The 15,266-nt window shown below is 42.0% G+C and overlaps 1 protein-coding gene across 1 annotated transcript in view; it reads right to left on the bottom strand.

Moving 5' to 3' along the window:
* Window positions 1-10,461: 10,461 nt before the first annotated feature.
* Window positions 10,462-15,266, bottom strand: part of mib1 (MIB E3 ubiquitin protein ligase 1) — a 127,200-nt gene continuing 122,395 nt past the window's right edge. Inside the window, exon 21 of the mRNA XM_055633435.1 lies at window positions 10,462-13,939. Within this exon, the coding sequence (XP_055489410.1) occupies window positions 13,799-13,939 (141 nt within the window). The 3' untranslated portion in view covers window positions 10,462-13,798. The remainder of the gene's footprint in view (window positions 13,940-15,266) is intronic.

Here is a 15,266-nt window from a genome sequence, read left to right as displayed (position 1 = left end):
CCAGATTCTTTTTTGAGTACATCTACAAGATCCTAAGTTATTTTGTTCTTGTCCTATACAATCTCACTGATGAGTTTCCATTCTTGAGTAAGTTGGAATTTGATTCCAGCATAGCCAAAGTCTGCCACCACAGCCAAAGACCAACATGTAAGCCTTTCTATGCCTATCTGGTGATAATTTATTCAGAACCTCTAAAATGAGAACCCCCCCCCCCCCCCCCATATCACATCATTACAACGTTTGACCAATGCAGATTCTACAAACTTCTTTGAACCTCCTTTTTTGAAGTAACATTTAATGCTAAAATACATTACCTGGAAGTAACTGATTTCCTTTGAAAATCTACAGAACTGTATAGAAGCCTGGAAGGTGACAGTGATCAGTGTACCAGTCCTTCACAACCAAAACAGATTAAAATGTAATAATAGACCAGGAGAATCTTATTGATTGAAGGGCCACAAATGTCTGCGCAATATTCATCCTATTTTAAAATAGCTCACTGAATGCAAAGGAAGTTGAGTCATTCCCTTTTTCCAAATAGGAAGAAAGTTAGCCAAAAAGTGAAGTTCCAGGAAAATAAATTGATAATATACCAAGATTGTTGATGATATACCAAGTTGGATAATTTCAAAACATCGTTAAATAAAATTTGCATCTGCAGAATAATAATGTACCCAGTAACGTGGGTTGCACTTTAAAGGCTGAGAAAAGTTGATGAGAGAGAAAGCAAATTACCTGAAATTGCATAGTTTTCAGTGCATAGGTCTGCAGATGGAAGGAGCTGTTCCTCAAGTGTATGCTGGGTTTTGAGCAGTTTTGGAGGGCATGCACAGGAAGGTCGTGGGGATAGACTAGGCGACCGCGTTGCCAAATACTTGCACTCTGTTCACCATGGTCAGTTGAGCTTGCAGTTGCTGGCCACTTCATGCCCTTGCCCACACTGACCTGTCTGTCCTCAGCTTCCCCCACTCTCCCATTGCCTGAGTTGGGCCACGTGGAAACGGAAAAAAATGGAACCTCATATTCCACTTGGGTAAGCTTATAACCCAATGATAAGAACATTGAAACCTGCAATTTCAGTTAACACTCTCCCCCCACCAACCTCTCTCCCAGTTCTACCCAGGTCAACTCATGCACACCTTTTTCCAATTCCCTCCCATCCCTGTCTCTCAGCTCCTTTCTCCTTCTCCATACCCTCCTTCTGCCCACACACTTATACCCCTCCAGGTTCCCACTCCCTTTGTTTCGTCCAACGCACAATAACTCACTCTGGTTCTACATTTTACTCCCTGCCTCCCTTTTTATTAGATTCCACTATCTGCAAACCTTTGTCTTCGCCACCTATCAACTCCAGCTTTACAACTACCTACACATTTCTCTCCCCCACCTGATTCATCTGCCAGTCAAATCCTCCTTACCTGGATCTACCTATCACTTGCCTGCTCATGCCCCAACTCTTCCGCTCATCTTTCAACTAGCTATCTCCCTCCTACTCCAGACTTGAAGGTTCCCCTTCCAAAACCTTGTATGTCTATTTCCCTCCATAGATGCTGTCTGACCCGCTGAGTCTCTCCAGTATTTATTTTTGCTCTAGATTTTAGTCCCTTGTGTCTTCAAAACTATTTGTGGTCAAATATTGTTTCTTGGTCTGAAGTAACCGGCACAACATATAAAAACAGATTGTCACAGCTTTTCCAACCATAAGTTCATGATAGGAGCAGAATTAGGCCATTCGGTCTATCAAGTCTACTCTGCCATTCAATCATGGCCCTCTTAACCCCATTCTCCTTCCTTTTCCACCATACTGCTGTATGATTTGCTGTAGATTTGGGAGGAACAGCAGCAGCAGATTAGCAAGAGATACGACTGATTGGCTCTAGCCCAAGTGGGAGGAGAGGGGTGAAAACAGTTAAAGGCCAAAGATGGGCAGTCTTTGTTCAGAACTGCTGTAGATTTGGGAGGAACAGCAGCAGCAGATTAGCAAGAGATATGACTGATTGGCTCTAGCCCAAGTGGGAGGAGAGAAGTGAGTCAGAGGGGTGAAAACAGTTGAAAACTGAGGAATTTGCTTTGTAAAATTTAAGCAAGACGGCTCTTAGCGAGCGGCAGTGAGTGAGCGGCCTAGCGAGGGAAGTGCCCTGTGAGTAAAGTGTGAGTCTTTGGCTCGAGAGTCTTCGGACAGGAGGCTGAGGAGAGGAGACCACGCAATACGCTTGAGAGGTAGAGACGAAAGAAGGAGATGTCAGGCAAGCTGATTCAGTGCGATGCTTGCAGTACGTGGGAGGTCAAGGACACCGCTGGTGCCTCTGGCTGCTACAAATGCGAAAAGTGCATCCAGGTAGAGCTCCTGAAGGGCCGTGTTGGGGAACTGGAGAAGCAAGTGGATGACCTCCGGTTCGTACGAGAAACGGAGTCGTTCCTCGACAAGTCCTACAGTACGATTGTTACACCTAAGGTACTGGAAGAGAGAAGGTGGGAGACAGTGAGAAAGGGAGGGAAGCATGGAATGCCAACGTCCCCGGGTGGTGTACCTCTTGTAAACAGGTTCATCCGCTTAGAAGCTGTTGGGACAGAAGACATGTTTACATGAGCGGCGGACTGGCTTGCGATGTGAATAGGGCTGTTGAGCCAAAACCAAAAAGGCCTAAGGCAGGCAAGGCCATTGTAATGGGAGACTCCATCGTGAGAGGTACGGACAGGGGTTTCTGCGGCAACAGACGGAATGCAAGGATGGTGTACTGCCTTCCCGGTGCCAGGATCCAGGATGTCACGGACAGAGTGCAGAAAATCCTCAAGGGCGAAGGTGAACATCCGGAAGTGGTAGTGCATGTCGGCACAAACGAGGTCGGAAAAAAGGGGATGAATATTCTGCAGCGTGACTTTAGAGAGCTCGGAAAAATGTTGAAAAGCAGGACCGCCAGGGATGTTATCTCCGGTTTGCTTCCAGTTCCCCGTGCTGGCGAGAGCAGGAACAGGGAGATACGGGACCTGAACGTGTGGCTGAGGAACTGGTGCACGGGGCAGGGATTTAGATTCTTAGATCACTGGGATCTGTTTTGGGGTAAGGGGGAACTGTACAAAAGGGACGGATTGCATCTTAACAGGTGTGGGACCAGCATTCTGGCAGGCAGGTTTGCCACTGCTACACGGGTGGCTTTAAACTGAATAAGGGGGGTGGGGTGTTGAATGGGATAGTGGAGGATGGAGTTAAAGGGAAAGGGTTTCTTAAATGTGTGAGCGTAGAGACCGAGGGGTGTAAAATGAGGGTAGAAGCAATAGGTAGCAAGGTGAAAAGTAAAAGTGGCAGGCAGACAAAACCCGGGCAAAAATCAAAAAGGGACACTTTTCAACATAATTGTATAAGGGGTAAGAGTGTTGTAAAAACAAGCCTGAAGGCTTTGTGTCTCAATGCAAGGAGCATTCGTAATAAGGTGGATGAGTTGAATGTGCAGATAGCTATTAATGACTAGGATATAGTTGGGATCACGGAGAGGTGGTATTAGAAACAATGGAAAGGAAAATTAGAAATCCGTGCGAAACACTAAGGGGCAGAAAACGCTGGTGGGTGTTGTGTAAAACAGTCGTAGTAATGGAGATGGTGACAGGAAATTCAATCTGCGACATATAGATAATGGGTGACTTCAATCTACATATAGATTGGGTGAATCAAATTGGCAGGGGTGCTGAGGAAGAGGATTTCTTGGAATGTATGCGGGATAGTTATCTAAATCAACATGTAGATGAACCAACGAGAGAGCTGGCTATTTTAGACTGGGTATTGAGTAATGAGGAAGGGTTAGTTAGCAATCTTGTTGTACGTGCCCCATTGGGCAAGAGTGACCATAATATGGTTGAGTTCTTCATTAGGATGGAGAGTGACATTGTTAAATCAGAAACAATTATTCTGAACTTAAAGAAAGGTAACTTTGAGGGTATGAGACGTGAATTGGCCAAGATTGACTGGCAATTAATTCTAAAAGGGTTGATGGTGGATATGCAATGGAAGACATTTAAAGACTGCATGGATGAACTACATTCGGAAGTGGCGGCGCTGGGAATGGCTGCGGCTCGCCTGCAGCCGCCTGCAGCCCGTTTGTCTTTTACTTTTTTGTGTTGTTTTTTTTTCGTTTTGTCTAGTTATGTTTTTGGTTTTTAGGCTGTGTTTATGTGGGGAGGGGGGGGGGGGGGGGAACGGGGGCTGCTGTCACTCCCTTCGGGGGAATACGACCTTTTTGTCGTATCTCCCTTCTCTGCCTCCGTCTACGCTGAGGCCTAGCGGAGCCGGCGACCTCGGGACTCTGGAGGCAGCTGACAGGACTGTCCTGGGCTCGCTCCCAGCCCAGCCCGGGATGGAACGGTGCTCCCGTGAGAGCGGCCTGGTGAAGGGCTGGAGTGGCCCAGCCCGAGGGAGGAATGGCACTCCCGCTGGAGTGGCCCAGCCCGAGGGAGGAACGGCACTCCCGCTGGAGTGGCCCAGCCCGAGGGTGGAACGGTACTCACGTGAGGGCGATCCGGTCCGGGGGCTGGGACGGTGCTCCGGTGGCTGGGACGACGTTCTGGCGGCGGTGTCCAGAGTCCTGGGTTCAGCCGCGGGCCGGCGGCTGCGTGTGCTGGACTGGAGGTGCGGCGGCTTCGACCACCCCGGGCCGCAGTGTTTGAACCGGCCCGTTCGCGGGGTTCGGTGAGCTGCGGGACTGTTTGTACCATCGCCCGGTGGGGAATCGCCTCAGCGCAGAGGGAGAAGAGGGAAGAGACTGCAGCCCTAAGATTTTTGCCTCCACCACAGTGAGGAGGTGTTTGGAGGACTCACTGTGGTGGATGTTAATTTGTGTTTATTGTTGTTTATTATTGTATTATTGTATGTATGACTGCAGGCACGAAATTTCGTTCAGACCGTAAGGTCTGAATGACAATAAAGGAATTCAATTCAATTCAATTCAACTACAAAAATTGTTCATCCCAGTTTGGCAAAAGAATAAATCAGGGAAGGTAGTACATCAGTGGATAACAAGGGAAATCAGGGATAGTATCAAAGCGAAGGATGATGCGTACAAATTAGCCAGAAAAAGCAGCATAGCGGAGGACTGGGAGAAATTCAGAGACCAGCAGAGGAGGACAAAGGGCTTAATTAGGAAAGGAAAAATAGATTATGAAAGAAAACTGGCAGGGAACATAAAAACTGACTGCAAACGTTTTTATAGATATGTGAAAAGAAAGAGATTAGTTAAAACAAATGTAGGTCCCTTGCAGTCAGAAACAGGTGAGTTGATCATGGGGAACAAGGATATGGCGGACCAATTGAATAACTACTTTGGTTCCGTCTTCACTAAGGAAGACATAAATAATTTGCCCGAAATAGCAGGGGACCGCGGGTCAAAGGAGTTGGAGGAATTGAGTGAAATCCAGGTTAGCCGGGAAGTGGTGTTGGGTAAATTGAATGGATTAAAGGCCGATAAATCCCCAGGGCCAGATAGGCTGCATCCCAGAGTACTTAAGGAAGTAGCTCCAGAAATAGTGGATGCATTAGTAATAATCTTTCAAAACTCTTTAGATTCTGGAGTAGTTCCTGAGGATTGGCGGGTAGCAAACGTAACCCGACTTTTTAAGAAGGGAGAGAGAGAGAAAACGGGGAATTACAGACCAGTTAGTCTACCATCGGTAGTGGGGAAACTGCTAGAGTCAGTTATTAAAGATGGGATAGCAGCACATTTGGAAAGTGGTGAAATCATTGGACAAAGTCAGCATGGATTTACGAAAGGTAAATCATGTCTGACGAATCTTATAGAATTTTTCGAGGATGTAAGTAGTAGCGTGGATAGGGGAGAACCAGTGGATGTGGTGTATCTGGACTTCCAGAAGGCTTTCGACAAGGTCCCACATAAGAGATTAGTATACAAACTTAAGGTACACGGCATTGGGGGTTCAGGATGGATGAGGAGAAAGAACGGGCGGGCAAACAGGAAGCAAAGGGTAGGAGTATACGGGTCCTTTTCACAATTGCAGGCAGTGACTCGTGGGGTACGGCAAGGCTCAGTGCTGGGACCCCAGCTATTTACAATATATAGTAATGATCTGGATGAGGGAATTGAAGGCAATATCTCCAAGTTTGCGGATGACACTAAGCTGGGGGGCAGTGTTAGCTGTGAGGAGGATGCTAGGAGACTGCAAGGTGACTTGGATAGGCTGGGTGAGTGGGCAAATGTTTGGCAGATGCAGTATAATGTGGATAAATGTGTTATCCATTTTGGTGGCAAAAACAGGAAAGCAGACTATTATCTAAATGGTGGCCGACTAGGAAAAGGGGAGATTCAGCGAGACCTGGGTGTCATGGTACACCAGTCAATGAAGGTAGGCATGCAGGTGCAGCAGGCAGTAAAGAAAGCAAATGGTATGTTAGCTTTCATAGCAAAAGGATTTGAGTATAGGAGCAGGGAGGTTCTACTGCAGTTGTACAGGGTCTTGGTGAGACCACACCTGGAGTATTGCGTACAGTTTTGGTCTCCAAATCTGAGGAAGGACATTATTGCCATAGAGGGAGTGCAGAGAAGGTTCACCAGACTGATTCCTGGGATGTCAGGACTGTCTTATGAAGAGAGACTGGATAGACTTGGTTTATACTCTCTAGAATTTAGGAGATTGAGAGGGGATCTTATAGAAACGTACAAAATTCTTAAGGGGTTGGACAGGCTAGATGCAGGAAGATTGCTCCCGATGTTGGGGAAGTCCAGGACAAGGGCTCACAGCTTAAGGATAAGGGGGAAATCTTTTAAAACCGAGATGAGAAGAACTTTTTTCACACAGAGAGTGGTGAATCTCTGGAACTCTCTGCCACAGAGGGTAGTCGAGGCCAGTTCATTGGCTATATTTAAGAGGGAGTTAGATGTGGCCATTGTGGCTAAGGGGATCAGAGGGTATGGAGAGAAGGCAGGTTCGGGATACTGAGTTGGATGATCAGCCATGATCATATTGAATGGTGGTGCAGGCTCGAAGGGCCTAATGGCCTACTCCTGCACCTAATTTCTATGTTTCTATAACACCTGACACCCTTACTAATCAAGAATCTATTCATCTCCGCCTTACAAATATCCATTGACGGCCTCCACAGCCTTCTGTGGCAATAAATTCCACAGATTCACCACCCCCTGACTAAAGAAATTCCTACTTATCTCCTTCCTAAAGTTAGGTAGACAAAAATGCTGGAGAAACTCAGCGGGCGAGGCAGCATCTATGGAGCGAAGGAAATGGCGATGTTTCGGTTCAAGACCCTTCTTCAGAGATGCTGCCTCACGTGCTGAGTTTCTCCAGCATTTTTGTCTATCTTCGATTTTCCAGCATCTGCAGTTCCTTCTTAAACCATTCCTTCCTAAAGGAACATCCTTTATTTCTGAGCCTATGACCTCTGGTCCTAGACTCTCACTAGTGGAAATATCCTCTCTACATTCAAAGAAAAAAGGTGCAGGAGTAGGCCATTCGGCCCTTTGAGCCTGCACCGCCATTCAATATGATCATGGCTGATCATCCAACTCAGTATCCTGTACCTGTTTTCTCTCCATACCCCCTGATCCTTTTAGCCATGATACCCCTCATGAAATAAATGCTAGCATTGCATTTGCCTTCCATACTACCGATTCAACTTGCAAATTAACTAAGAATCTATTCCCAAGTCCCTTTGCACCTCCGATTTCTCTCCCCATTTAGGAAATAGGCTACGCCTTTATTCCTATTGCCAAAATGCGTGACTCCACAATTTTCGATGCTGCATTCCATCTGCCACTGCTCAGCCTAACTTTGGCCTATTTTATCAACTAAGTACTCCGTAACCTCATTCTTTATAATGGACTCTAAAATCTTACCAACCACAGGCTAACCGGCCTATAGTTTCCGCTCTTCTGCTTTGCTCTCTTCTTGAACTTAACCACTTTCAGACCTTTCAGCTGTCCAAGCACATTTTCTTTCGCGATAGTCTCCACCAACTTCCATCCCTTGACTCTTTTGAATTTGCAGCACATTGCTGTTGTCTTCCACTGTGAAGACTGATGCAAAAAACGTATTCAATACCTCTGCCATTTGTATAATCCCCATTATCACTTCTCCAGCAGTCCAACATCTAGTCTTGCCTCTTTCTTACTCTTTATGTACCCGAAGAATCTTTTGTTTCTCTTTTATATTATTGGCTAGCTTACTTTCGTATTTAATCTTTTCTCGCCTTATTGCCTTTTTCAGTGGCAGAGCAAAGGTGGCAAATGGTGTATAATGAGGTGGCGAGTTGGATTATATGGTAAACAAAAAAATATTTGAATTGCAATTTAAAAAGATAAGTTCTGGTATCCTGAGGAATTAGGATGCCCTTGCAAATAAAATAGCATTAACTAGCAGATACAGCTAACGGTACATGACAAAATTATTCTACAGTTAAGGTGAATGAGGTAATCTCTAGAAATGTATGATCCTGAACAGACTATGCAGAAGATTTTGCAAAGCCATTGCCCTTGAAAGTGAAAAATGGGGTCCAGAGTCCAATTTTACTAAGACAAGGAGCAAACTTTCAACATACAAGCGTCACGCTGGGAAATTAGCAGGCAGGTCTTAGAAACAGAGAAGGGATGCTACAAAATCATTTATACACCAAAAAAGGAATTGATGACACACAATTGTGGAGACTGGAAGTCAAAAACATGGAATATTGTTGAGATTTATACAGTGAAATTTTATTCACATGTTGCATTATAATAACGCTCTGATGCAATATCTTGGATTCACATTCCATTTGAAGAGAAATATCGCATGTCCTCAAATGTCATGGTCTTCAGACGTTTGTACTTTTATTGCTTTAGGTGAGCTTCAAAATGAGTTGTCCTTAAATACAGGAGAGGTGCCGGAAGACTGGAGGATGACAAATGTTATGCCTCTTTTCAAGAAGGACTGCAGGTAAAATGCTGGGAACTATAGGCAGGTGAGTGTAACATCTGTCGTTGGAAATTACTAGAGAGTATTCTAGAGTTAGGTTATATAGGCATTTGGATAGACAAGGGCTGATTAGGGATAGACAGCATGATTTTGTACGTGGGAGGTCATGTCTCACAAATCTGATTGATTTTTTTGAAGACCTGACCAAAAAGTTCGATGAGGGCAGAGATGTTGTAGACATGAATTTCAGTAACATATTTGACAAGGTTCCACATGGTAGGCTGGTCTGGAAGGTTAGATCGCATGGGATCCAAGGAGAGATAGGTGAATGTATAGCAAAATGGCTCAATGGAAGGAAGCAGAGGGTGATGGTGGATGGTTGCTTCTCGGACTGGATGCATGTGACTAGTGGTGTGCTTCAGGGTTTGGTGCTGGACCCGTTACTCTTTGTCATCTATGATTTGGATGAGAATGCACAGGGAAAGATTAGCAAGTTTGCTGATGATACAAAAGTGGGTAGTTTTGCAAAAAGTGAAGATGGTTGTTAAAGATTGCAGCAGGATCTGGATCGATTGGCCAGATGGGCAGAGGAATGGTTGATGGAATTTAATACACAGAAGTGTGAGAGGTTGCATTTTGGGACGTCAAACAAGGGCAGGACCTACACAGTGAACGGTTGGCCTCTGGAGGAATGGCACTCCCGCTGGAGTGGCCCAGCCCGAGGGAGGAACGGCACTCCCGCTGGAGTGGCCCAGCCCGAGCAGAGGAATCTAGGAGTACAGGTGCATGGTTCCTTGAAGGTCGAGTCGCAGGTAGATAAGGTGGCCAAAAAGGCTTTTGGCACATTGGCCTTCATCAGTCTAGAAATATAGAAGTTGGCAGGTCATGACACAGTTGTATAAGACGTTGGTGAGACCGCATTTAGAATACTATGTTCAGTTCTGGACACCATGTTATAGGAAAGATATTGTCAAGCTTGAGAGTGTTTAGGGAAGATTTACGAGGATGTTGCCAGGATAGAGGTTGTGAGCTATAGGGAGAAGTTGAGTTGGCTGGGTCTCTATTACTTGGAGCACAAGAGGATGAGGGGTGATCTTATAGAGATGTATAAAATCATGACAGAAATAGATCAGGTAGATGCACAGTCTCTTGCCCTGAGTAGGGGAATTGAGGACCAGAGGACATAGGTTCAAGGTGAAGGGGAAAAGATTTAATAGGAATCTGAGGGGTAACTTTTCCACACAAAGGGTGGTGGGTGTACGGAACAAGCTGCCAGATGAGGTAGTTGAGGCTGGGACTACCCCAACGTTTAAGAAAGTTAGACAGGTACATGGAAAGGACCGGTTTGGAGGGATATGGACCAAGCGCAGGCAGGTGGGACTAGAGTAGCTGGGACATGTTGGCCGGTGTGGGCAAGTTGGGCCGAAGGGCCTGTTTCCACACCGTATCACTCTATAACTCTAAGACCTCTTGCAGACCATTGGTTGTGCCCAAGTTATGATTGAAATGGTATCCTTTTTCTTAGATTTTAAAATCACATCAGACAGGTTAGCCAACGAATATAAATGAGTTTTTATTTCTAAAGCTTTGACCTGGTTGTGCAATTTTCATTAACAAAGCACAGAACTGCTTCATTCAGACACTAAACAGCATTGCAAAAACAATGAGCAAACAGTTTGGTCAGAATTCACCCCATTTAAAAGGGGAAGTTCTTTAATTCCCACTCCTACCCCACCATGCTAAAATTGTAAGAAACAAGACACAAGGAAAATGATTTTATACAACTCTGCTTTGTAAGGAGAGAAATGTCCTTTCAAGACAGAGACAAACAAGGTTGTACATAAAAGGATAGAAATTATACTCAAAATGTCCATTTATCCATTTGTGTTTAGCATTTGAATGCTTAAATATAAAGTGATTTGGCCAAACAAGTATTTTCAGGCAATTGGCATGAACATTACAAAATCTTCATAAGTAACTATACATACGACAACAGCACAGCAAATAGCTAGCAAATTAACAAAAGAAACTTACCAACTTTACACAATTTAATTATATTGCAAAATTGATGTTAAGTAGATATTCACGTGTAAAATACCAACGATAAAACAACTAAAGGAAAAATACTACATCAATTCTAAGCAAAATTCTAAACTATTACAAAGCTGCTAATCTTATTCTATAGTGCGTTTCCTGCTATTGAATCGCTTATGAGGCAAAGCAAAGCTGCAGTTGCAACTAGTACAGCAAACATTGCACTGAAGCAAATGTAATAATTTTTTTACAGTTGTGAAATGCATCTCACTCCATCCTGAACATTCATTTAACAGAATCCTATTGTAGGTGACAAGGCTACAAATTATGATTTTTCTGAAATGTTCTCCTTGATTAAAACCCTTCACAATCTTCCTCCTTCCCTACCCCTGCAGATCAATTTAGGCGTACAAATCAAATCTAGTGTCAGTAATGATGGGCTATTTTGATCACTTAAAAACTCCCAAGTATTTATTTAGATAATGTGAATAATGGTTGAAATGTTGCCAAACTTCCAATGACAACAGATGCAGACCTTAATCAGTAAAAAAGAAACACTCAGTCTGTAAGAGGCAATTAGAGACTACTGAGACTTCCTGATCTTTAGGCTACCAAGCAAAGCTAAGAGTTTAGAACTGACATTCGGAATTATTAATTATGAAATACAATTAAACATTTCCTGTGCAAATCTTATTTCCACATTTTCCAACATTTTAAACTCAAAATATGTTTACAATTAAACCAACTCAAATAACTAAAACTACGAAACCATTCTGAAAAACAATTAAGAGGTTGCTTTGAAGCACAATCTAAACAAATAAACTTAATTGTAAAATTATGGAAAAGAAACATGATTACCATGCAGGCTGCTAAATTCCTAGGTCACAAAGTAGTCCAAAAATAAAACACAAGAGAGGGATAACCAGATATTGAAAAAGGTTTCCCCTTCTACTTTTGAAATAAGAACACAAACTATTCAATCTGCTGCTCTGTATCCAATTATAATTTGAAGTTGTAATGTATAGCTGAAGCCAAGGATCTTGTTGAATTAATGTTATTCATGTGCCAATCTCACAATTTATTAGAAACTAATTATGGAGATTTGAATACTCCAGACATTTCAAAGTAGAAAATATTTAGCAATTTGATATTTAAACTGTCAGCTAATGTAACTAAATAATTTCAATGGTGTTTCAAAACATGTTCTTGATCACGATTCCTCAACTTACCATGATAGTAACCATTTTAATTCAAGTTTAATCTGGAAATGGAACATTTGTTCCATATAATGAAGTTTAGAAGCTTATTATGTTGTATCTCCAGGATGTAATATTCAATTTCAGCAAAAAGGAGATGATAATAGGGAGATAACAGATAATAGGCAGCTTCTGTTTCCAAAATATAATTGTTCATTTAAGACAATCGATGGCAGATGCAGTTTTGCATTGGAGAAGGATGCAAATCCAGTTGATTTGGAATCAACATTTTTAAATGGCATTAAGAAAATGCATAACGTACAAGATAACAAGTGTATGGACATCAAAAAAACCATACTAAACTAAATGTCATATAATAGGTTCATTCAAAAATTGCTCCTCTATAAATCATGAATCAACAGTGAACTAACCGCAAATAGCTTGTAGGTAAAGATCACCAATATTTGAGTTTTCCAGTAATATTGGTGTATGAATGCATTACACCATTGATTGCTGCGATTTAGACAGCTTATAATTCCAAATTTTGCCAGGTTGGGAAGTGCTGCCAAGCACAGATGAGGCACTTGATCAAAGAAAATCTGGTTTCACACAACTTTATGTGGCTGAAGCCTGCAAACATGGCTCAAGAATGATCATGATTAGATTTTGAACTAGTGTACACGGAAACATCCAAACATGCAAAAATATAGTATCACTTTCCTCCTTGAATTAACAATATAACTTAGATTTTCAATTGGCTTACAGACTTTAAGCTAGGCCTGTCAGCACAAGACCTCAACTATTTAAACTCTGTATCATTGAATAGCAGGTTTTCAACCCGTTTTTACTTGCGAACCAAACGATTTTTACAATGTTTGCTATTTTTATGTAGAAAACAATGAGAATACTGCAGTATTAAAATTAGATAACATATACAAAGTACTTTTTAACTACTTAAAGTTCCCAATTCTACATAGGATAGCACCCGATTAATTTCCGAGGTATTATTCAGGTGAAAACAGCACACTTTCACATCTGTATGCCAGATAACAGATTAGCTGGATATCATTTTTTTTAAGCTTTATAGTTTATTTAAGTGTTTGGTTTTTGTTTAGTTGGGTTACTGAACAATGCAGATAAACCATTGCCGTTTATTTTTATTTCCAGAAAATTAGTCACAGGTGAGTTAAGTGTCTCTGCAACAGAAATATGTAAAAAACCTAAATAAATGTAAGAATTTTCTGTGTTGAAGTTGTTAAATTTTAAGAACTAGTTATTGATGTACATAATATTAAGAAAATGTGTTAAGCACTCAGCAGGTATATTTTGTTCTGTGTACTCACTCAGAAAAAAAATGGCTATTTTCCTATTGTAGCCAAAAGAGCCTTTTTATCAACTGGAGGAATTCCATTGGATACATTGGGAGCTGGATTTAGAGCTGATACTAACAAGACAAACCTCATCAACAATGTGTTTTGATGACTGCTTGTAAAGAACTATGCATATACATTTTTGATTTCCAATACTTAACTTTACGACAGAAAATGCTCTATTCATGGTTCAACTATCATACCACAAACAAAAGGACTACCAAAAATAATTTATTTGGGACTATGATACAGGTGCAGTGCTCTGTTTTGTACTCGGACAACACTCTTTGTTCAATACAGTAAAATCCTGCGTTCTATAGCTTTGCGACAGATGGGGCATTCACTCATTCGATCACCACAAAGCTGACATGTTCCATGTCCACAGAGGAAAATCATGTTCTTCAAACGATCCAGGCAAACAGGACACATAGTCTGAAACAGATTACACATCAAACACTGATAACTATCTGTTCCACTGAACATCAAATACACTTCACTTTGGCAGGAAAGTTTGTTTTACATTTCTTTTATTGATATCTACTGAGATCATATCAAATAGGAATTCTGAAGCTTGTGAGAAAATATCAACGATCAAAGCTGAATAAGCAAATCATCTCAGGTTTGAATACAGTGCCTTGAATATTGTTTTCTATATGTTCACTTCATAGAATTACAGAATTAAATGACTGCATTTTATTTTATATTTAGTTCAAATATAATGAACAGCAAGACAAATATGAAACCATTTACACATTGAGACATTACACATGTTCGGCACGGACTTGTAGGGCCGAGATGGCCTGTTTCCGTGCTGTAATTGTTATATGGAGAAGATGTTCTGCCAGCTAAACTAATTGGAAGTGATTTATAGCCAATCCAATAGAACCCACTTCTCATGTATTGGGCTTACTCTTTGACAGTGTTTAAAATGAAAAACAGACAAGACTTTACTGGCACAATTGTCAGCTGCAATCATCTCGCATCCGGGGTGGAAGATTGCAACCTTCACGTTGTCCGCCCTGTTTCGACGAATGCACAATCAAATAAGATCAAATAGAACAAGTTGTCCTACAACTTTAGGCTGTGACCGCCATACGCAAGAAGAAGATCTCACATCCAAACGTAATTAATTTGGATGCAGAGGATCTTTTTTTGCTGGAATGAAGGGTTTTTATATGTGCAGCTATAAGCCCTAAGAACCTTTATTGGCACAATGGAGAAACCTGACCCGCAACTCCTTGGAAAGCGCTAGTTGTAAAAGGTATGATGTTTTTTCCTTTAAAGCATTATGCAACATCTCTCACATTCAGAAACAATTGAAACAAAAACAATTAAAATATTTTCAAGCGAATGTTTTAAGATTAAGAAACAAGTAATATTAAAAACAATATGACGTTAAAGGTATTGAACCAAAAGGAACTCTTCCCCTCATCCAAGAAGATTGCAGATTTTGCATCAGGTCTAACTGAATGCAGAATCCAACAGCTGATAACCCAAGGGAAAGGCTGGAAAATCTTAGCAAGAAGAAGCATTTTTAACTTTTAGCACCAACCACTGGTGAGCAAGTTCAAGACCTCCAGATTTGACTGAGCAAGTACAGATGCTTGATGGGCTTTACCAACAAAATTGGGTCATTCTTATTTTATGCCACAACAGCTTAAAAAACCTTTATGACATACAAAAGTCAGTCAGAAAAATTAAAGAGGCCACATATGAAACCCAGGTTTTCACAAAAATGCAAACCACTTTTGCAAATGTT

The sequence above is a fragment of the Leucoraja erinacea genome, chromosome 4 (genome assembly GCF_028641065.1).
Source record: "Leucoraja erinacea ecotype New England chromosome 4, Leri_hhj_1, whole genome shotgun sequence".
NCBI classification, from domain to species: Eukaryota; Metazoa; Chordata; class Chondrichthyes; order Rajiformes; family Rajidae; genus Leucoraja; species Leucoraja erinaceus.
This window is presented reverse-complemented; position numbering and strand designations above follow the sequence as displayed.